This window comes from Camelina sativa, chromosome 10 (genome assembly GCF_000633955.1).
Source record: "Camelina sativa cultivar DH55 chromosome 10, Cs, whole genome shotgun sequence".
Classification (NCBI taxonomy): domain Eukaryota; kingdom Viridiplantae; phylum Streptophyta; class Magnoliopsida; order Brassicales; family Brassicaceae; genus Camelina; species Camelina sativa.
Window position 1 is genome coordinate 10,459,626 of NC_025694.1, and position 23,702 is coordinate 10,483,327.

The 23,702-nt window shown below is 36.6% G+C and overlaps 3 protein-coding genes and 1 long non-coding RNA gene across 5 annotated transcripts; 2 read left to right on the forward strand and 2 right to left on the reverse strand.

Annotated features, from left to right (window-relative positions):
* LOC109126826 (uncharacterized mitochondrial protein AtMg00810-like) lies at nt 181-1,347 on the reverse strand. Its single transcript, XM_019230692.1, has one exon. The coding sequence runs from the start codon at nt 1,345-1,347 to the stop codon at nt 181-183; it is 1,167 nt and encodes a 388-aa protein (XP_019086237.1).
* Nucleotides 1,943-3,137, reverse strand: LOC104718335. Its single transcript, XR_756365.2, has 3 exons — nt 2,544-3,137; nt 2,275-2,375; nt 1,943-2,186 (listed from the first exon to the last, which is right to left on the reverse strand). It is a non-coding gene; the product is annotated as an uncharacterized LOC104718335 (long non-coding RNA).
* LOC104718336 (chitotriosidase-1-like) lies at nt 8,354-11,039 on the forward strand. 2 transcript variants are annotated; one of them, XM_010436062.2, is made up of 3 exons: nt 8,354-9,061; nt 9,772-10,173; nt 10,838-11,039. In XM_010436062.2, exons 1-3 carry the CDS (start codon nt 8,362-8,364, stop codon nt 10,849-10,851), a joined length of 1,116 nt encoding a protein of 371 aa, XP_010434364.1. In that variant the 5' UTR covers nt 8,354-8,361; the 3' UTR covers nt 10,852-11,039. The 2 variants fall into 2 exon arrangements, with proteins under 2 accessions (XP_010434364.1, XP_010434363.1); XM_010436061.2 differs by lacking the exon at nt 10,838-11,039 and having other exon boundaries at nt 9,772-10,337.
* LOC104720231 (chitotriosidase-1-like) lies at nt 15,353-16,548 on the forward strand. The gene is made up of 2 exons (XM_019230693.1): nt 15,353-16,010; nt 16,115-16,548. Exons 1-2 carry the CDS (start codon nt 15,353-15,355, stop codon nt 16,546-16,548), a joined length of 1,092 nt encoding a protein of 363 aa, XP_019086238.1.

A 23,702-nucleotide genomic window follows, 5' to 3' on the forward strand; every position in this document is an offset into this window, starting at 1 on the left:
TTTTTTTTTTTTTTTTTTTTTTTTTTTTTTTTTTTTTTTGAGAAATACGCTTGTTTTATAGAAGTGAATGCTTAATATTATTCCATTAGGACTTTACAATATATATAGATGATTGAGATAAGTAATTAGAGTACACATAGTTACAAGTAATTACAATTGGGTCCTATAGTTATTTCTCTCTTACACGCCCCCGCAAGATGGAGGGGCCTGAGCAACTCCAAGCTTGGAAGTACAATCAAGGAACTGTTGACGTGGGAGTGGCTTCGTTAACACATCCGCAAGTTGATCATGGATAGAGATATGAGACACCCGAAGAGCACCAGCTTGGACATATTCTCGAACAAAATGGAAGTCGATGGCTATATGTTTCATGCGAGAATGGAAAACAGGATTGGCAGAGAGGTAAGTCGCCCCAACATTGTCACAATAGATTACCAGAGGAGAGGTGAGAGTGATACCAAGTTCCGACAGTAGAGTAAAGACCCAACTCAGCTCCGCCGCAGTGTTTGCTACCGGCCGATACTCCGCTTCAGTCGACGACCGAGCAACACTCCGCTGTTTCTTGGAGGACCATGAAATGGGATTCCCACCAAGATAGAGAATATATGCATTAGTAGAAACACAATTGTCAAGATTACGAGACCAGTCGGCGTCAAAGTATGCATGTAAGATGGTCGGTGAATCGGAGCTGATAAAGATGCCATGTGAGGGTGTACCGGCGAGATACCGAAGGATGCGTTTCGCAGCCTGCCAATGTAGGTCGGTGGGACTGTGCATGAACTGTGACAGGCGGTTGACCGGGTAGGCTATGTCTGGTCTCGTGAAGGAGAGGTATTCGAGACTACCGATCACAGTCCGATACTCACTTGGGTTGGCGAGTGGAGTGCCACATGTGATAGTTAACGGCGGAGAGGAGGCCATTGGTACCATCACCGGACGAGAGTGTAACATGTTCGTCTTGATGAGGAGGTCAACAATGTATTTCTTTTGCATAAGATAAAGTCCTTTCGACGTACGGGTTGCTTCTAAGCCGAGGAAATAGGACATTTCTCCGAGATCCTTGAGGGAAAAACGGGCCCTAAGGTGTGAAATGAATTGAGAGACCTGATCCCCGTGACTCCCTGTAATCAGTATATCATCAACATACACCAAGACATACGTAGTTCCATGTCGATGTAAAGTAAAGAGCGAAGTGTCCGCAACGGAGTTGACAAACCCAAGGGTAAGAAGATAAGAGCGAAGTTCCTGATACCATGCTCGCGGAGCTTGCTTAACTCCATATAGAGCCTTGTGAAGTCTACAAACATAATGTGGACGATCTCGATCCACAAACCCGAGAGGTTTCATGACATAGACTTCATCGGATAAGGAGCCTTGTAGAAATGCATTATTCACATCGATTTGCCTTAAACACTAGCCTTTAGTGACGACGACATGAAGAACTGCACGAACGGTAGTGGATTTGATCACCAAACTGAATGTTTCGGTATAATCATATCCATATTGTTGTTTGTAACCTTTCGCAACAAGTCGTGCTTTATATCTGTCAAGCTCACCATTAGCTTTATATTTAAGAGTGAATATCAATTTGCAGCCAATAACGTTCTGTGATGGATGTGGAGGAACCAGTTCTGCGATACCATTGCGTGTCTGAGCATTAATCTCATCACACATAGCTTGTCGCCAGTGACACTACAAAAATATTGGTCTTTTGTAGCGTCCCAAAAACGCTATCTAACGATACTATAGCGTTTTAACAAACGCTCTATCATCGCCTGTTATAATAGGTTCGCCACATTTGATAGCGGTTTTGGTATTGCTATCATGTATTCATCATATTTAACAATAGCAATTTGAATATGTTATTCTTTTACACGAAATTGTAATGAAATTATTCATTACAATTTATTATGATTTTTTTGTTTAGAATAAATTGACAAAATAAAAGAGAAGATCTTACTTTTATTATAATAGATTTATATGAAACAGTGATACAAAAGACCTATATCTTGTATAAAATCTCGTTTGAACAAGGGTTTATACATCTGAGTCTCTTAGAAAAGAAAACAATCCCTTTGCTGCTGGCACTGAGCATAAGCTACTACAAATCTTGTATTTAAACTTGAACTCTTCACTCTGGTACCTCTAATCTTTGAAAAATTGTTTTCACTTGCGACACAACAAACCTGATAAGAATCAATAAAAAAACCATGAATTCACTTTCAAAAGACAAAACAAAAAAAAACAATCACAAGTCTTAAGGTAGTAACAAACCTTTTCTTGTACATACGGACAATGAGGATAGAAATTAAAAATTTAAATTCGCTAAGAGGTGAACCGTTGTGGAGGTACAAGAGCATGTATATGAAATTTTCCTTAATCAAACAAGATCAAGTCAGATTATTGAAAATTTATTATCAAGCATAAACCTGTTCACCAGCCTCAACAATGGCAAGTAGATATGCAAAACATTAAAAAATATATCTTTTTAATTAAAACCCAGAAACTGCAGAACCAAAACCAAGAATGAATCTAAGGTTTACCTCGTTCATAGCAGATGCTGCATTTAGTGGAATCGAGTATTTTGAAAGAATCTTTTCAACTTATCGCAAATCCACTGCAATAATCGAACATGCAACAAACAAACAACAACAAAAGGGAGGAGAGGACAAGAGAGTAAGAGAAAAGGGAAATCGAAATAAGAGAGAAAAGGTCCAGATTCACTCACACCACCTGAGAAGAGCTTCACCGAATTTGGAATGAAAAAACGAACCCTCCATCTCAACCACTCAACCTGAAATCCCCAACCCAAAAAACACTCATATCTGAATAGGTATTAACTAGATCGAAAAGAAATAGAGGAGATTACGATTGGAGCTCTTAGATCTGTTGAGGAGTGTGTCAGTGATGACGTTTCTTCCTTGGAGGCTTATCGGCGGCGTATTGATCTTCACTGGAGATTCCAGATCTGACGACGTCATACTAGGGTTAGTGAGAGGGTTGGATAAACGAAATCAGATTTTGTGAGAGGTGTAGAGAAAAAAGAGAGGAAGAAGAGAAAACGAAGAATAAGAGTGATATAGATCGGGAGAGAAAGAAGAAGGAAAGGGGACTTTTCAATATTCTAATTCTTGGGTTAAAGTTATTTTTTTTGTATTAATTGGGCGGACAATGAAATTTTGTGCGGACAATTAAAAATTTATTCGCGGTTAACTTAATATAACGTTTTATAATCATATGTGCTATTACAACATAGTTAAAAAACTAAAAATTATACGTTTATATTTTACTTTTTTTAGTTTAACATATTATAGCGGTTATTATTTTGCAAACGCTATCAAAAAGTTAGGCATACAGTAATTATAGCATAAACATATAAAACGCTATGCTGAACTACTATTAATACTCGTTTTTTTTGTAGTGTGAGGATCCCGAAACACCTCCACCACCGTTGTTGGGATGTGAGGTCAAAGTTTGGTAGTTGTGGCAGTGAATGAAAATTTGGTGTTAGGTTCAGTAATATGGTTTTTGGCTCTTGTTTGCATGGGATGAGTGTTTAGTGATATGGGTGGTGGGGAAGGTGATGGAGATGGGGATGGTGTAGGGTGAGGAGTCGGTGATGGTGGTGGTGTCGGATGAGCTGGTGGTGATGGTGGGGTTGGTGGAGGGTTCGGTGATGACGAGTGACGTGAGGGAGATGACGAGTGACGTGAGGGAGATGACGATGATGTAGGAGAGGCGGGGCTTATGGGCTCTCATGGTGTTGATTGCGGAGTCGGTGATGGTGAGGGAAGCGTTGCAGGGGACGTGGTGACAGGCGGTGAAGACAGTACCGGAGTTGGCGATGGTGAATATAAAGACAGTGGCGTGACGGGGTGAGGAACAGAACACGAGGGTGTGATTGACGGAGACGTGAGTGACCGAGTCTGTAACGGTATGGTAGTGGGACGCATATCGGGTACGACTTCATGAGAAGTAGAGGACACCGAAGATGATCGAGAAGCGGCAAAAGGATATTGAGTCTCCTCAAACCGAACATGGCGTGATGTGTAAATCCGGCCAGTTGCGTTATCCAAGCAAAGATACACACTCTGGGTTAGTGAGTAGCCAAGAAAAACACATGGGACGGAGCGAGGTTCAAGCTTGTGAGCCGTGTATGGTTGAAGCCATGGAAAACACAAGCAACCAAAGATTCGAAGCTTACCATAGTTGGGAGGTTGACCAAATAACTTCACATATGGAGACTCATTGCCTAACACCGGTGTTAACATCCGGTTAATGAGATACACAGCCGTAGCAAAGGCGTATGTCCAATAACCCAATGGCATAGAAGCGGTAGTGAGCAAGGTGAGGCCAGTCTCAACAACGTGGCGGTGTTTCCGTTCAGAAACACCATTATATTCCGGTGTATGTGGTGGTGTCGTGAGATTTGTGATACCACGTTCTGCAAGAAACGAATGCAGCGCAATGAACTCGCCGCCATTGTCAGAATATAGCATACCAACTTTGCGTTTAAACTTGTTGTCCACAAGGGCGGTAAACACAACAAACACTTCACGGACCTGAGACTTGAGTTTGAGGGGATTGAGCCATGTGTATCGGGTGTAATGATCAACGATAACCAAGTAATACTTATAGTTATCAACATAAACAATTGGAGAAGTCCAAACATCCGAATATAAGTATTCAAGAGGATTGTGAGAGGTAATTGTGTTTGAGGAAAATGGTAGTTTGTGACTTTTATTGATGGAACAACCAGAACAAAACAATTGTTTTTGTGATGAAGAAGAAACAGGTAAAGAAAATTTGTGAATAAGTGTTTGTAAAATAGAAGAGGAGGGATGACCAAGTCTCAAGTGCCAAGAAGTGATGTCGGTCTTTGGAGTAGGAGAAGCAAAGATGGATGTCGCAAACAGTACTGTGACTGGCCACTCATATGTCTCATTCTTTGTCCGTCCTTGGAGCAATCAAACCCCGTGTTGAGATACTTCACCTGAAAAGCAGTAGGAGAAAATTCCACCGTGACATCATTAGCATTACACAACCGATATACAGAAATAAGATTCTTCTTAACATCAGGAACATATAAGACATCCTTCAAAAGAAGAGAACGAGATGGTGTAGGGAGTAAAGCAGAACCAGTGTGTGTGATCGGTAAACCAGAACCATCAGCAATGGTTACTTCCTCACCACCAGTGTAGGGCTGATGCAATGCTAAAGTGTTCAGATCCGAAGTGAGATGGTGTGAAGCACCACTGTCCAACAGCCAATTCCCCGCATTGTAAGGTTGAGCCATTGCCATATGTGCATGCGGCAGCCATGGTGGATATGCGGAGACAGAGGAAATGGTGGAGCCAGACAGGAGACCTTGGAGCTGGAATTGAGAGCAGCGACGGGCACTATGTCCATGAATCCCACAAATCTGACACTTGCTTGGGTACAAGCGTGGAGTGTATTGTGAGCGGTTGGACGGATGCTAATTCCAGTTGTTGTGGTTGTTGCTTTGGCGGTTGTTATGGCATCCAGTATTGCGGTAGCTGTTGTTGTTGTTGTTGTGGCAAGAGGAGACAGCATGAGCAGTGACAGGAAGAGATGAAGCAACAACGGCTTTGGCAGTAAGATTGGACTCGAAGTTAAGGAGTTTCTCATATACCTCCGTCAATGATGGGAAGTTGTCACGACCCTCGATCTGATCAACCACTGTCTTGTAGTCATCAGGGAGCCCTTCTAGAATGAACTCAATCTGAGACTCATGTTCCACCGGTTTACCGAGATGAGCGAGTTGATCAAAACGAGTCGTGAAACCTTGATAAAACTCATCAATCATCTTTGTCCCCTTCGTCCAGTGCTTCAGTTGTGCGCGGAGTTGTTGAACATGGACATGACTCGGGTTGGCATAGGTAGAAGATAGAGTGCTCCAGATGTCAGCAGTCGTTATTGCCTTCGAGAGAAGAGGCTGGACAGAAAGCGATATAGCACCAAGTAGGGCGTTGTAGATCAAACGATCTTGGTGCTTCCAGAGTGTATATGTGTCATTTGTTTTGACAACACCATCAACGGTGACCGTCTCAGGAGGAATGGAGCCAGATTCGGTAATGTACGGAGCAAGATCGTACCCGTCAAAGAGGGCAAGAACTTGGCGGCTCCACATCATAAAGTTGGTCGACATGATCTTCGTCACATTCGACATGTTGAGAGTCAGCAAGACAGGAGAGTCGGAGACAGCAGTGGTCTCAGAAGCAGCGACCGGTGAGCTTGTAGCAGACATGATCAAGGAAGAGAGAGAGAGAGAGAAAGAGGCGCAAGGAAGAAGAAGAAGAGAGGAGGCGGTCGTGAAATTTTTTTTTTTTAGGGTTTTAGGTATCGTGTGTGCTCTGATACCATATAAAAGTGAATGCTTAATATTATTCCATTAGGACTTTACAATATATATAGGTGATTGACATAAGTAATTAGAGTACACATAATTACAAGTAATTACAATTGGGTCATATAGTTATCTCTCTCTTACATGTTTATCATAATAAAGTTCACACTAAAACAAAAAGACAATACATCTAGAACAAGAAAAGGTTGAAAAAAAAAGAAAATAAAGTTAAAAAATCTATATTATGAAAGATGACCAACTCTCTCCATATGAGTGACACGTCAGCAGTGGAGAGAGTGCCACATGTTTGTCCTCCTTAAAAGCAAACAAACCCAAATTAAAAGGAATATGAAACATCTTTCATGTTTTCTATTTTTTTTTTATATCACAAACAGTTACAATATTTAACTAAAAAATTTAGAGAGGTTTAAAATATGTCTCAAGAAAATAGATGCATCAATAAAAGGCAAAAAAGGGTATCAGGAGTGAATCAAAGAGCCACTTCTTACTCTTGGCGTAAACCATGAACGTATGAACATATGGTTAACGCGTTACAATTTTGTCAATAGTTTGAAGAGTTGCAGCATTGATCGTGATATTGGTTAATATTATAGAGAAATTCATGAAAGTTTGTCCTTAAAAAATTAAAATTTTATATATGAAGAAGAATGGGGTTTGTTGACTATCAAATGGAAGATAGTTGAATAAAATTGTAGAATGTTAGTTTAGAAAAAATACAGAGACAAAGAGGAAGATAGTTGAATAAATTTATGAATGTTGGTATTTATATATAAAAAAATTGATGTTTTAGACAAGAATTGTAGACTGATTAAATCTCTCAAAACAAATTTGTTCATGCATGTATTTAATCATTCAATTACAAAAAAAAAGCTTATGTGAAGTATTAAAAAAATGAACATCAAATTATATTTTTCAAAATTTCTACAATTTAAAAAAAAAAAATCTTTACATATATTTAAAAAAACGATAGCAAAATTATTTAAAAAATGGTAAGTCATAAAGCCGCGCATAGCACAGATATTCATCTAGTATCTAGAATTATGTAGACCACAACTGTCTGACTCATTCTTGTAGGACATACTCGCCCAACATTGTCACTGGAATTTTCAACCAATGGCCCATTCGGTTTTGAATTTTGTGTTGCTACCGAAGTCGGTGGCCAAAATCGTGACCATGGAAAAGTCAGTGGTAATTAATGGCCATTTGCTATTATAGATACACTTTAAACTGATCATGGTCAAACATGTGTAATTTTAGCTTGAAAACCCCATCAAAACTAGTAATTAATTATACTATTAGATAAAACTGTATAAATATTAATAAAATATACCCTCTAAATTCTTAGATCAATACTTGGTTGACAAAATTTTTATGGCCATGGGCAAATTGTTTCTTATTATGTTTTATAATAAAATATACCCTCTAAATTCTTAGATCAATACGTGATCAAAGTTACTAACTTGAATTATGATTTTTTTTTTTTAATAGCATATCGATCTTTCATAATTTTAAGCGATTAGATTAATTTAGGCGCATGTTCATTTTCTCTCGTGAGTCCACATAAAAGAAACGTGAAAAACTTCACGAGTTTGAGCTATTATTCTTCTATTGAAATTGGAATCTTCATCAATAATTCAATACTACAATTGGAAATTTGGAATATTCATCTATAATCTCTTATCTTTACTTAATATATTCATCTACAATTGGTTATAGATCATTAATTATGATTTACATATTTGATCATTGCTATGGCCAATGGAACTTTTATTTCGATAAAATTCAACAAAATTTAAAGGGGACAGTCAGTCTTCGGTCACATTCCATAAGTCGCTTTCAAAGAAGACGTAGAAGTTAAAAAGTTAGGGAGAGAAAAATCGCCAAAGGAAACGGTTCTTTAACAACACTAAGTCACTAAATCTCTATAAATAGACAACGAAACCATCCTCAGTTTTATCACAATAACTCAATCAATGTCGTCAACAAAACTCATCATCTACATCACTTTCTTCTTATCTCTCCTCCTCCGATCCTCCTCGGCCCAAGACATCGTGAAAGCTACGTATTGGTTCCCCAAGAGTGAGTTTCCGGTCGCTGACATTGACTCCTCTCTTTTCACTCACCTTTTTTGCGCTTTCGCTGATCTCAATCCTCAAACCAATGAAGTCACTATCTCCTCCACGAACCAACCAAAATTCTCCACCTTTACACAAACCGTCCGAGAAAGAAATCCTTCCGTGAAAACCCTTTTGTCTATCGGTGGCGGTGGAAATGAGAGTATATCAGCCGCGTTTGCTTCCATGGCAAGTAACCCTAACTCTCGGAAAACGTTCATTGATTCTTCGATTACGCTGGCAAGATCGAATGGGTTCAATGGTCTCGATCTAGATTGGGAATACCCCAAGACTGAAACGGAGATGAACAATTTTGGGACGCTACTTCAAGAATGGCGATCCGCGGCTACGGCAGAGGCCAGTAGCAGCGGTAGCCCGCCTTTGTTATTGACAGCTGCGGTTTTCTACTCGTCGGATCACTATTCAGCAATATACCCGGTTCAAGTCGTTGCCAACAGTTTGGATTGGGTTAATCTTATGGCTTACGATTTTTTTTATAGATCGGATTCATCAAGTATAACTGGTCCACCGGCCGCTTTGTATGATCCTTCAAATACAGGTACTACTCTAATTGAACTAAAGCAAAGACAAAAGTAGTCACATTAGTCTTTTATTTTTCATTAAATAATTAAGAATACTAATATACAAAGGCGTATGTGACTATAAATTTAGTTAGTGGAATTGTTATATGGTTAGGTTTTTGCAGTGTTCAACAAAGCGGTCTAGGCGGCCGCTTAGGCGCTATCTAGGCGCTAGGCGCTCAACAGACGCCTAGATGACCGTCTAACCCGCTTAAAATTACAAACATTTTATTTTAATATTTATTTTTAATTTTTAAATTACATATAATTAAATTATTATGTTTTATATCTATATACATAATTATAAATATTTATATGTTGTTAATATAACTTAAATAAATGTATTTTTCTTACCGTTGTTTATAATTTATAAATTTTTTATTTTTATAACATATAGTTTAATATAATTATATATATAATGTTTTATGTTGTAAACGCCTAAACCGCCTAAAAACCGTCTAGGCCCCGATTAAACGTTTTAGGCGCTAGGACTTGGGTCATCGTCCAGATACCGCCTAGCGCTTTCTTGAACATTGGGTTTTTGCTATGTTACATAAATTTTCATTCCGGTTTAGTGAGATTCTCTTCGGTTTATTAGAGAAATTATCAATATACTGAATAAAAAAATCAAATTTACTTAAGATTTTTTATATAGTTTAGTTACAAAAACCGGTTAATTGTTTTATAGGTCCAAGCGGAGACGCGGGAGTAAGCACGTGGATCCAAGCTGGACTTCCCACGAAGAAAGCAGTGTTGGGGTTTCCATTTTACGGCTACGCGTGGAGTCTCTCAAACGCCAACGCTAACAGCTACTACGACGCAACCACTGGACCAGCGATACTACCGGGAATGCCAGAGGCCGGTGCGATAACTTACGGTCTGATAAAGAAGTTCATTATAGATAACGGGGTAACACCAGTTAATAACGCGACGGTTGTCGGAGATTACTGTTACGCTGGTACTACTTGGATTGGTTATGACGATAGTCAGAGCATTGTGACGAAAGTTAGATACGCTAAGGAAAAAGGTTTGCTTGGTTACTTCTCGTGGCATGTTGGAGCTGACGATAATTCAGAACTAGCTCGAGCAGGTTCGTTTTTCCTCATTTTTTTCTGAATTTGCATTGCACCACAAGAATATAAAGAAGATGATATATTTAAATAAATGCAACGTTTTGTTCCTAAACATTAAACCAAATGGATTCAAACATGTTTTGGATAATTTTACGTACCTCTCTTATTTAACTACACATGTAGTTATTTATAACATGATAAATCATTTATGTTAATTTTTAATTAAAATTCTTGAACGATTTTAAACGTATTATTTAACTTTTACGAAAATATATGATTATTATTCCTTTGATAGATTGTTTTCTAGCTAATGTGGAGATATATAAAATATACTTCAATTTCAAAAGATTTATTGTTATTATTTAACGTGTTACATACTTATATATATATATATGTTCATTTAAGAGAATACTTATAAAACAATGCACTGAATTTTTTTATCTAAATATGAGCTGCTATCTTTTGATTAAAACATTTGTTATATATTATTATTTATTAAATAACATTTTAATATTTTTTTTGTTACAACAAAAATAGTCCTGAATCAAAATCTGGACTAGTAAATGTTCTGGAAAGCTAGTTTATATAGATTTATTTACACAACTGCTATATATTATCATTTTTAATATGAATCCAAATCGGTACTATTTATGTGTTTTTGTGGAATTTTGGGTTTTACAGCGTCACAGGCATAAGATGTGTCAGCAACCACCAGAATTATAAGGATATTGCAAGTAAAGAAGTAATGGCCTTTTATTATATAAAATAAACGCTTGCTCAAAAAAATTGTTTACGAATATGGCCCTACTCTATGTAAAAACTTGAGTTCATATTTATTTTTATTTGCCCCAAAAAACAAGAAAAATGTTCATATTTATTTTTATATCATCGATCCACAACAAAGGCACCAACTACAAAAACATTTGTCCAACAATAAATTGCAACGCGTGGAACTAATTTTTATTTTTTTTAATACACATAGCTTCTTTATTAATAAAAGAATCATAGCTATTAGTGTACAGAGTAGCTGAGATACAGCCAGGAATATACGAATATATAGTAAAGTTTGAATTGAAACACCAGCTCGTTGATCTGCGGGTTGGTTTGTGTTCCCCGGTGTCCAAGTATATTCACTGGCTTCAACTTTCTCTTCCCATCGCTTGATCTCATAAATCCAATTGAAAACGTCATATCTCATATTGCATCCTTGTAAAAGATGCTTAATTATCTCCTTCAAAAATCACATTTGTAAAATATGCAGCCTAAGTGCTTCATAGCACCAACATGGATTAGCATGGCCCCTGCGTGGAACTAAATTATTACTATTTTTCAAACACGATTGAATGACAACGTAGAAATATGTACTAATTCAATTTTAATCTAATTGTAAAAACTAAACTCACGTATTAAATTATGATCTTCATCTATAAGAAACGAGATATTATTTATATGAATCCAATTTTAGAGCATAAATGGCTCCACACCGATAGCTTAATAAAGTTCCCATATGTTGAGTCATGTGTGCATTTTTTTTGTTGAGTCAAGCATAGACTGTTGCAACTATATGAATCACTTGGCATCAAGAAGGAACACGTTGTAGACTCTCCTAGGCAGTAAAATGATGCACACTTGGAACAAACACAATAAGAGTTGACGAAACTTTGTTCGTCAAATTGGTTGGAAAAATCAGAGCAACAATAAACACAAATATACAAATACTTGTTAGGTGCTTCACAATTATTATCTCTCTTTCATATTTTTTTTTTTGTGTGACCAAGACCGTTATTTTGTAATTGCGTTGTCTGTTCAAGTAAATTTATAAAAAATAAAGAGTATGGTGTATGTCACTTACTCACTTCCAAAACAAGGAGTATATATTTTGTTTCGAAGAATCTCATTTCTTCTAACATACATCAGATCTGCAGTAAGTAGAAAACTTAGTGGCTTTATTGGCACCGATGAAACACATAAACACTAGTTTTTAATCATACAAATAAGGCTCTAGATCAGTAACAAATTAGTAAAAAGGCTTCTTGAAAGTTGGAAATTCCCTTCTGACCTAACATTTTAGAATTATTCTCGAGCTGTGAGTTGGAGCAAGACCATTACGTTTGATTATATCAAAATTTGTAAGTACTACCATTTGAATCTAAATACATTGTCGCTAGTACAACGATGTGAAGAGACGTGGCAGGTTAACAAACTACGGTTGCTTTAGTCAATAACGAAACTGATACAAGACTTCCCCCCCAAAATCGTGAGTGAGATTCAATCACAAAATAGTGAAAATTATTCGAATAGTGAAGTCCAATATGTTGAGTCCTAAGCCTAGTCTTTTGCTGATATGCTCATAATGAAACTGCATTTGTTTATTTTTAGTGTCTTTTTTTTTTCCATCAAGTCGCGAGAAAATGAACCAAAAACATGTTCAAAAGCTTTGATAAATTTGGAAATCTGCAGCTGCGGAAAGTGTTTTTACGCTAGGATAAACTACTATAAATATTTGTTTCGTTGTTTTCTCGTAAATGGTTTATAAATTATTGGATTAGATCCAAATCCAAACAAATCCAAGAAAGAAACATAAGGGTTAAGGAATGGAATGACTATCGATTAATCCGTGTTTCCGTGAGATACAGTTCATATTATAGAATAGTAACTATGATAACGTCGCAGCGACATTTCATGATCCGGCGGTGATCGGATATTATTGCTATGCCGGGAAGACAGGAACACGTGGATTGGTTACGATGATAATCAGAGAATTGTGTCCAAAGTGACATACGCTAAGCAAAAATCTGCTTGGTTAATTGCGATCTCTCTCGTGCAGGTTCGTTATTAATGTAACTTCTAATCAGTAAACTATATATATTTTTTTACCATACGTTTGAATTTGAATGACAACAACTGGAAATTTTACTATGCTGCAAATTTTGGTGATATTGTATATCTGATTCTTTCACTTGAATATCAATAACGATTAGAATCTTTGGGTTGATCAGAATCTACAATACAATACATTCTTGAATTAAGAATGTTAAACTTTGGCGTCAAACTTTTTTATCTTTTTGGTATGTAACATCAAATTTCTAGTGTTGAATCTTAGATTCTTAGATAGTCCATACTCCATAGTGTTACAAAAGATGGCAGAAATAACTCATATATACACAGGGCACACGCAGTTACATCGAGATAGCTAGGGTTAGATACAAGTAGTTTCTAGTTTTTAAAATTTTCATTTTCTTGTTTACTTTGATTTCACGTAAACAAGAATAATAATTAAGCAGATAGAAAATGAAACAAATATACAGAAATGAATAAGTGATGTTAAGCTACTTGGATAAAATATATGATCTCACACCATACCTGAAGACTTTTAAAACTTAAGCATAAACACGTAATACAATATATATATATATATATATATATATATAGTAAATATTATAATCAATGTAGCCGGTTTGGTACACAATCTAGTCACGGTAAATATTATAGATATGTAGACGATGACGAAAAATAATAATTAAGATATTATCATTTTTATGGACTATAATCAAGTCTTTTATTATAATTTTCTTTTATTTTTTCCGCCTTTATAGATGTTGTTATTAGAGCATATTCTAAAACAATCACAATAAACATAATCACACAGGTTCTGAGGTTCATCATGTATTTGACACATTCAATGATAGGTATATTATTTAATAGCTTCTTCTATTGTAATAGTTTTTTTTTACATATTTTAATTAACTTGACTTTAAATGTCTAATACTCTAATAATAAGTTTAATTTTCAAAGTTTTTTTAATAGCAAGTATATCAATAATATATATATACAATTTTTTTAAATTTAAAATGTTCTGTATCTGATATAATTAAATTGTTCAACTAAAGAATCTAACTAAACTGGATACATGCAAACATATAAAGTTGTGATGCTTCTTAAGCTAAGCTTTATTTTTGTTTTATTTTTAATAGGATTCTCAATCATTGTTCAAAAAATTTCACCGATTTAAAACGATAAATACACATGTACATTTTCTTTTATTAATTGAGTAATATAGTCCATCTTTTTTGGGTGCCTAGATGTCTGTTTTTTATAATTCGAATTACTAACTATGCAAAAATTGTTTTAGATTTTAATAATTTTTAGTATTAAAATCGTTTTCCCCAAAAAAAAAAAAAACAAATATTAAAAACTATTAATTTGGTTATATAGATAGTAGGGAATCAATTGTAAATGTTATTTGGATACATTATAAATCTTTCTCTATTCCATATTTATCCTTAATGAGCTTTAATTCTGCTTTGTTTTATAAAACAATTAAATTTTATGTAATAACTTACAATACTCAATGTTTTTTTATCAAATGTAGTTCACAAATGTTAATATAGATACAATAGGATCATATATAGTACAAAAATTAGAAAAATATATTTTTTCTATTGAGACAGTTAAGATAATAAAATAAATTTTAATTTTCCTTTCTTAATTTAGAGATATTTGTCATACCGCCTAATTAGCGCATATATAAACATTCACAATAAGATAATATATAGTAATGATTATGTCCATTTTATTATTTTATATAAAAAAAACATATATAATGTCCAATCTAATCACTATTATTGAAATGCATGTGAAGTTGTTAACCAATATACAGTATTGTTAGACAAGTAGAGAAATCCTAAGCTGAAAGCCTAACACCACACTAATCGGGTATGTATGTGTAAAATCATGTATTCATGACAGCCATAGCATGCATACATAATTAAAGTTACCGTGGAGTCGTCCTCTTTTTTTTGAAAAACCAGCAAGTATACTCTTCAACGTAACTACCATAAATTAGGTTTTATACGTAACAACTTACAAGAAGTGTTTTGCACACAAAAAAAAAAAAAAAAACTTACAAGAATTAAGTGTTAACATAATTAAGTAAGAATACATCAAGTAAGATATGAATGAGCTTCGTAATTAGTGTCACGGTCACAACATTTAACAAAGACTTTTTGTTTTCCAAGTCAATTAATTCAATAATTGAATTTGTCTGAATTCTTTTCAATATTTCAAAATATGTCTTCCCAAAATCACTATAAAGAGAGAAGAAAAAGACCCTCTTAGTTTGTATAGCACTACTACAAAGCACAACAAACAAAGAAACACAGAAAAATCATTTTATCAAAAGACTTTGAGACCACGATGACTCCCTCCTCCGTGGTAAAAGCCTCGTACTGGTTCCCAGATGGAGAGAACCAGGAACAGGATCCCAGAACCTCGGCCCAAACCATTCCCTCAGATCTCTTCACTCACCTTTTCTGCGCCTTCGCCGATCTCGACGCTACCACCCACGAAGTTTTTGTCCCCCAAGCGCATGAGTCCATATTTTCCACCTTCACTGAAATCGTCAAGAACCGAAATAAATACGTGCAGACCCTCTTGTCGATCGGCGGAAGAAGTGCAAACAATTCTGCGTTTGCGTCCATGGCAAGTAAACAAGAGTCTCGGAAATCGTTCATTGATTCTTGGATTTCGATCGCTAGATCAAAGGGATTCCATGGTCTCGATTTAGCCTGGGAGTACCCAAGCAATGAGCATGAGATGAAAGACTTTGGGCACCTAGTTAGAGATTTGCGATCAGCGGTTGATGCCGAGAGCATACTCACCCGCAAACCGATTTTGCTGTTGACGGCTGCCGTTTACTACTCCTCTGTTTACAAGAAGTATACCTACCCGGTTAAAGTGATGGAAAAAAGCTTGGATTGGGTTAATATCATAGCCTATGATTTTTACGAGCCGGTGTCGTACTCCCTATTTACCGCTCCAACCGCCGGTCTGCACGTTTCTTCTAACAACAAAGGTATAATTAAGCATCATTGTATATATTTCACAACCATTCAAATAATTAGTTTTTTTTTTCTTTTTTGGCATAACTCGAGTAGAATTTGGTAATTTGGTTGATAGGTCCAAGTCCAACTCCAAGCGGCGACTCTGGTTTGAAACAGTGGATTAAGGACGGACTTTCGGAGAACAAAGCAGTCATGGGATTCACATACGTTGGGTGGGGTTGGACTCTCGAAAACGAAAATGATACCGGTTATCATGCGCCCGCCGCTGGAGTAGCCAGACATGAGGGCGTATCTGAGGATGGTTCTATAAACTATGCTCAGATAGTTAAGTTTATAGGGGATGAGGAAGCAACATACGCTTATGACTCCAAGGTTGTCGGACATTACTGCTTCGCCGGAAAGACTTGGATTGGGTACGAAGATAACCAGAGCGTGGTGATGAAAGTGAAATACGCTGAGCAGAATGGTTTGCTTGGTTACTTTGCCTGGAACGTTGGAGCTGACGATAACACTCTTCTATCCACCGCAGGTTCGTCTCCTTCTAGTTAATTTCTCTCGGATAAATTAACCAGTACCGACTCTCTTATATATGTATTTTTAAAAAATTTCAGCATCCAAAGCATGGGGTATTATTGGAGGAGGTTCCACAACGAAAAGTGAATAAAGAAATAAATAAATAATAAGAGTGACCCAACTATTTGGCTTTACTAAGAAAAATGCATTAGAAACTATGTACTTCATGTATGTTTCCATAAGAGATCATGTAACGAAATAAAATAAAAACAGACGTACGATATATGATCCGATTTTACCAAAAATGATGTGTTTGAACTTGCAAATGTATGCATGCATGTATAATGTATTTTACATTTAGATATAAAGAATCAAATAACTTATTATTACACAATTGAACTTATCCTCGAGGTAACATAGTACCGATAAACTCAAAATACCAATTGAACTTGATTTTTTTTTTTTTGGTTTATCATTACATTTAATCCTACTTTTCAATTGAAATTCTTTTATCAATAAATTTGGGTGTTAAATCTTCGATTTGGTAACAATTTAAGAAGCTCAAAAATCAAATCCTCCCAAGCAGAACTATCGAAGACCTCATTTGGCTAATGTTCTCCGACGCCGGCGGAGATGAAACTCGCCGCGTCAGGATTCCACTCTTGTTACTCGTTTTTTTTTTGTTTGTTCTCAATATTTTCTATTCTGGTTCAACTTTCTGAATCTCTTCATGAACTTTATCTCGGAACACAATCTGAGCTACATAGGACGACGGTGGTGTTTGGTGACTACCCTTCCACTTTTCCCTCTAATTGTTTTATATTTGCCGCAACCGCCTATCTTTTCCAGATCTGGATTTGCTCAGACCCCTTTAAAAGAATCTTCACACTTGGTCTAGGTATGTTGCATCTTTAGATGCTCTTATCTCTGCAAAGCATATATGGGAGAGTTTTGATCCTCCACGGGATAAACTAATGGGTTTCCACTCTCTTGCCCTAACTGGTTTATCAATCTGATGACACAGCTTTTCCATATAAAGCAAAAATAGGTAACCAGGCAATGGATCCTCATGTCGAAGTTCTCTTAATGGTTTAAAAGATTTAGTCCTCTCTCCATTCCACAAAACTATTGTTGAAGGACCTGTGACACATTGCAGAATCTACCTTATCCACATGTCTGGAAGCTTGGCTGCTTGAAGAGTATCCTCAAGAAAGTCCCATCTTATGCGATTATATGCTTTTTCCAAATAAAGTTTCAACAGCATCCACCTTTTTCTGCCATAATTGCGTCTCATTGAATGAACCATTTCTTACACCACCACAATATTGTCATCAACACTCAATCATTATGGAATAAAGCTAGATTATGTCGGTTTTAGTATTAATTGGTTTGAACAAAACATTAGAGAGATCCTTGAAGAGAATTATTGTTACTGTCATATTTGAATAAGTTTCTCTCTAAATTTTAATCGTTTGATTGAATACGTAAATTTATGCATGATATTACATGGTTGCCTACCTTTCTCATCGTTTTTGTGGTTTTGTTTCCTGTCACACGAACTCGGCAAACCCAGGTTCATATCTTCATGTATTATGTATATCTCTTGTTAAAATTGCTCTTTATAGTTGCCATTGAATCCGTTTTTAATGCGGCAGTAGAATTATGATTATTTTGTGAAATAGTAGTGTGATCACAAGAATTAAAATGGGTATGCGGCGTCGCTGTGGGAAAGAGATTCGGAAGAGCTCACTATTGACAATTTTTGTTTTACAGTTTATTTAGTTTTAAGTATATAAACGAGGATGAAGATGCACTAGAAAAAGTTGTGAGAAGAGGGAGAAGCGATGAATAAACAAACTAACCTCAACCATTAGATTAAAAGATGACATCAGCAATCCTTTAAAAAATGAAAAATGCGTTTGCTATTACATATAGATATCTTTACAATATCAAAGAATTAGGATGTTGGCTTAGGCCCTTCGTTTCCAACTAGAAATTACTAAAATATCTTCAGTACAATTAAATAAGAGATCAGTTTTGTTGCAGCTGTTCAGACAACGATAAACAGTTCAAGATGACTTGAGGCAAAATAGTTTTTATAAAATATAATAACAATCATTACGAAATTGTTACTTGATGTATGCTATATCATTTACGAAACTGTGCAAGACTTATGAATAATTATGTGCGATTTTTTGTTTTGTTTCTATTAATAACTAGGTTCAGATTTGTGCAGGGATAATTTCAAAAACTAAATTTGTTATCATATTTATAATATATTACATATATGTGGGGTTATGCTGATCTTTTAGAAATGTTAACATTCATAGTGCAAACTCATATCTGTTTAGTATTCAATTTGTTTTTAATTTAGTTTAGAGAAAAAATGATCAAATTTGTTATTTGTTACACGCAAAGACAACTATATTAAAAAGTAGTGAGAGGATGGTATGTCTATTTGGAACAGAAAATAGTAAGATAAAAGTGATATGCCCCGTCGGAGATATAATTTTCCATTTCATAACCGTGGCTTTAATAATAATTTACATATTTCATATTGATACTTTAGTCCAACATATAAGGAAATAGGTAAGTGTTTTATATCTTCATGTATGTGCGGGTTTTATGTTTAGATATTTTAATTTAGTATAACATATATAACATAAACTTATATTAGTTTGCTTTCATCAAGTTTGTGAATGAAATAATAGTCGTTTCACCAAAAATTTCATATCGACATGATAGCAGACCCGAATCTAGTGTAAACAGGGTTAGTGATCAGCTATATTAATCTCGTGAACTAATAAACCAGATAAAAACAATGAAAAGTATTAAAATTACATGAACCGGATGGTCTAAATATTTGTATCAAGCGGGTCAAACCCGTCTTCTGTTCCTGAAACATAACTTATTAAAATATTTTGACCCACAAAAATCATGTTCTCTATAAAGCCGTAATTCACATGAGTAAATTGTATGTCCTCAACTATCGTGTTCGAATTCGCGTTACCCAACATTATTGACCCGTTTTTTATCTGAAATAATTTAGATATTGGTTTTTGTTTTTCAAATTACCCATACGCGTTATTTCATGTCACCATATATGAAGTAAACAGGGAAAATTGAAACTAAATTTATCTATTTAAATTTCACGTTCATGTCTCGTATCCATTTTTGATATTTCAAAGTTGAAATTAATATTTGATTATGATCTCGTTTTGTTACCTTTATTTCTCATTTTAATAAAACAAATAGTTTAATAATGTTTATATTTTTCAATTACCGTTGTCATAATCGTTTTTTAGACCATCTCTAATGTATATCTCTATTTTTTAACTTTAAAATATAGCATAGTTTTCCTTCATTGTATCACTCTATTTTTGACTCTAAAATAGAATTAGTGTAAAAAAAATACAGTTGAGAATATAATAATCTCATCGTTTCTTCTATTTAAGAGTAAGATATAGAGTTTTGACTTTAAAATAGAGTGGAATCGGAGATGTCCTTAGTCTTCAATTGTAACTCCAGTAACCCGAAAATGATTGTGTGCTTGATGTCGAGCTAAACCAGGGGGTGTCTGTCGACACTAGCAACGTTTCAGGTTAGACAGTTTGGTTCTTTCTCCGATTTTGTGTGGTTTAGCGATTTTGGAGAAACCCTAAACCTTTCTTATAAAAGAAAAAACCCCTCTTTGTTTTAAGGGTACCCCTTCCCAGCCGTTTTCCTGCCCTTGAGAAGAGAAGAGAAGATAGATTTGATATCTCTAGATTCCGGGAGGAGAGGAGATGGTTATGGGGATGGGAATGAAGGAGAGTTGGGTTGCTGTGGCGTGGACAAGGAGAAGGAAGCACTGTTAATGGATTTTTGATGGGTGAGATGAATTGGAAGGAACCCATGAGTTATTTTTTTTGGTGTTTACCTCGTGAGGCTGTGTTATTTGTGATTATTCGTATGGGAAGCGAGTATTATGGAGAGTTAGGGTTTTGCGAACAAAAGAAGCTAAAGGAGAAGCCTAGATCGTGGTTGCAGGCTTGGTGTCGTTCGACATCATAATGATGTTGGTCGACACCAACACCTACAGACGGACATCAGGAACTGGTTCGAGATGACGAATTCAGAGAAACTTTTGGAGAATAAAACGGAATCTGATTTGGTGAAATGGTAGGGAGCTTCGTGAGACTATAAGATTCATAAATGAAGGTGGATTTGTGGAATGAACGTTTAGTTATTGAATTAACCATATGCTAACATGGACGTTTTCCAGATACATTTTGTGGCAAGGATTGGGTGTCCAGCGACACCAAGGTGATGTCGATCGACACTAGCATGTTGTTGTGTGTTTGGGTCATCAAATAATGGTAGGATTTAGGGTTTATCGAGGATGGATCGATGGAGGTGATGCCGAAGGCATCAATATCGATCGTCACTGGGAGGATATCGATCGACACCAATGGTTAGCTCATGCGGAACATGTTGTGTTAGCTTGGTTTCCGGCAAGAGTGTTGGGAATGTTTAAGCGTTTCTATGGAGACTTAATGGGTGAAACATAGTTGTGGTTAATGGACTACAAAATGGCTAGTGTGGGTCAAAGCGGATCATTGGTGAGGGGAAGTCTGTGGCTGCAGCGCAATGAATTAGTCCACCCCATCTCTCTTTTTACATGGTCACTTAGGGGTGGTTGGTTGTGCGACTAATTACCAAGGTAAGGTGGTGTTCGAGATATGTGTTTTAAGTGAAGCTTGTTCCCAGAAGTGGAAACAAGTGGTTTGTCCGGTTGGATGTTGAAAGAATCTATTGTGGAGAGATCGGAGTCAACAAATGTAAGGTGCCGTGTTTTGTTGATGCAAAGAATGATTTAGTTGGAACTAGCCTGTATTTTTGAATTAGCCGATAGAAATATGGGACACCGGTGAGATTGTTTTTTTTTGTGTCTTGTGCGAGGATTGGGAACCCGGGTGCGCTTGTTTCAATAAAATTTGGATCGACATGGCGATAAAACCAAATCGAATGTAATTTGGATTAGTGACAAATTATTTTTTTTATTAAACCTTTGAACTATTAAATTGGAGAAAAAACTGTCAAAAATATAAAAACTTCTCGAAATTAGTTGAATTCTTTATTCATAGTATAGATTTACCAAATTTTGTAGCTGCAAACCAATCGGCGTTTGTTCAAGATCGGCTGCTAATAGAAAATGTTCACCTCGCTACTGAGCTTGTGAAGGATTATCACAAAGAGTCTATTTCCAGCCTTCGACTCGGTTCAATGGTCTTTTCTGCGCCATGTTCTCACAGTGATGGAATTTCCTCCGGAGTTTGTTCACTGGATCATGGTTTGTGTGACTACCGCATCGTTCTCTGTACAAGTGAATGGTGACTTGGTTTTTTTCAGAGTTCTCGTGGTCTGCGCCCAGGATGCTCCTTATCTCCTTACCTATTTGTTATTACCATGGATGTCCTTTCCAAAATGTTGGATAAGGCGGCTAAGTGTAAAAGCATTGGACTCACCCACCTCTGCTTCGCAGATAATCTAATGCTTCTTTCGGATGAACTAGTTCGATCTATTGAAGGTCTAATGAGTGTATTTGATGAGTTTGCAAAGTTTTCAGGGTTGCGTATAAGTATGGAGAAATCTACTATCTACTTGGCGGGTGTAACGGCCACGGTCTCTCAGGAAATCATGGAAAGGTTCCCTCTAGGCCAGGGTTCCCTCCCGGTCCGGTATCTAGGTGTTCCTCTTGTTACCAAGAGGCTCTCTGCTGCAGACTATCTCCCGTTAATAGATCATATTACAAAGAAAATTTGTTCCTCGACTGCTAGATATCTCTCTTATGCGGGACGGTTAAATCTTATAAGCTCTGTTCTCTGGAGTGTTTGTAACTTCTGGATGTCAGCATATAGGCTTCCTCGAGCCTGTTTGCAGGAGATTGATAAGTTATGCTCCGCATATCTATGGTCGGGAGCTGAACTTAGCTCCACTAAAGCCAAAGTCGCTTGGGAATCGTTCTGTAAACCAAAACAAGAAGGTGGTTTGGGGTTGCGATCTCTTAAAGAAACAAATGATGTGTGCTGTCTGAAGTTGGTCTGGCGGATTCTCTCTAATGGGGAGTCTTTGTGGGTACGCTGGGTGAAGGAATATCTTTTCAAAGGGGAGTCAATATGGGGCATAAGTGACACTACTCAGCTTGGTTCATGGATGTGGCGGAAAATACTGAAATGCAGAACTGTGGCTAAACTCTTTTCTCGTGTTGATGTTCAGGATGGTGCAACTACTTCTTTTTGGTATGATGACTGGTCAAGTATGGGCCGCCTCGTGGATATTGCAGGAAACAGAGGTTTCATTCACATGGGGATTAGTCGCCCAGCCTCTGTTTTAGAGGCATGGTCCTCGCGACGTAGGCGACGCCACCGTGTCAACTATCTCAACAAGATGGAGGAAGAGTTGGATCTTAAATGGCGTAGTCGGAAGATTGGTTAGGACAAGCGCTTTGGAAGGGGAAAAATGATGTCTATCGGGCTTTCTTTTCAACGAAGGAAACTTGGCAACACATTCGCCAAACATCGAATCTTGTTGCTTGGCACACTGCAGTCTGGTTTACACATGTCATGCCTAAATACTCTTTTGCAGTTTGGCTTGCTATTCAGAATCGCCTCTCTACGGGGGATCGGATGCAGAGTTGGAACAGGGCGGTTGACACTACTTGTTTACTCTGTAATACTGCTGTTGAAACGTGAGACCAACTTTTCTTCTCTTTTGTTTTCTGTGCTGAGGTTTGGAAAGAACTAGTTGCTCCCATTTATAAGGCTCGGTTCTTTACAGATTGGACAACTATTATAGACTATGTCTCAGCTCTTAGTTGTACGCGAGTGGAAGCTTTTCTAGCCCGATATATTTTGCAGATTCTTGTACACACAATTTGGAGGGAGAGGAATGATCGTCGCCATGGCACGCTCCCACAGTCTCCAACTCAACTTATTGCTTGGGTTGATCGGCAGGTCAGGAACCAACTGCTGGTCGTTCAGCTTGCGGGGGATCGTAGATACCAGGATGGACTTCTTCTCTGGCTTGCTTGTCGCTCTCTGCACTAATGTGATACCATTTAAAGTTTAAGTCTACTGTCTAATTTCTTTTAAACTCTCGTATGACCAAACGTGGCATCCAATGTATAAAAGCTATTTTCTTTAAAACTA

What these genes read in the sequence shown, in the direction of transcription:
- LOC109126826 (XM_019230692.1), bottom strand. Translation starts at nt 1,347, where the DNA reads ATGAAACCTCTCGGGTTTGTGGATCGAGATCGTCCACATTATGTTTGT.
- LOC104720231 (XM_019230693.1), top strand. Translation starts at nt 15,353, where the DNA reads ATGACTCCCTCCTCCGTGGTAAAAGCCTCGTACTGGTTCCCAGATGGA. An exon ending in CGTTTCTTCTAACAACAAAG is followed by an intron (nt 16,011 to 16,114) that starts GTATAATTAAGC and finishes TTTGGTTGATAG; the next exon opens with GTCCAAGTCCAACTCCAAGC.
- LOC104718336 (XM_010436061.2), top strand. Translation starts at nt 8,362, where the DNA reads ATGTCGTCAACAAAACTCATCATCTACATCACTTTCTTCTTATCTCTC. An exon ending in GTATGATCCTTCAAATACAG is followed by an intron (nt 9,062 to 9,771) that starts GTACTACTCTAA and finishes ATTGTTTTATAG; the next exon opens with GTCCAAGCGGAGACGCGGGA.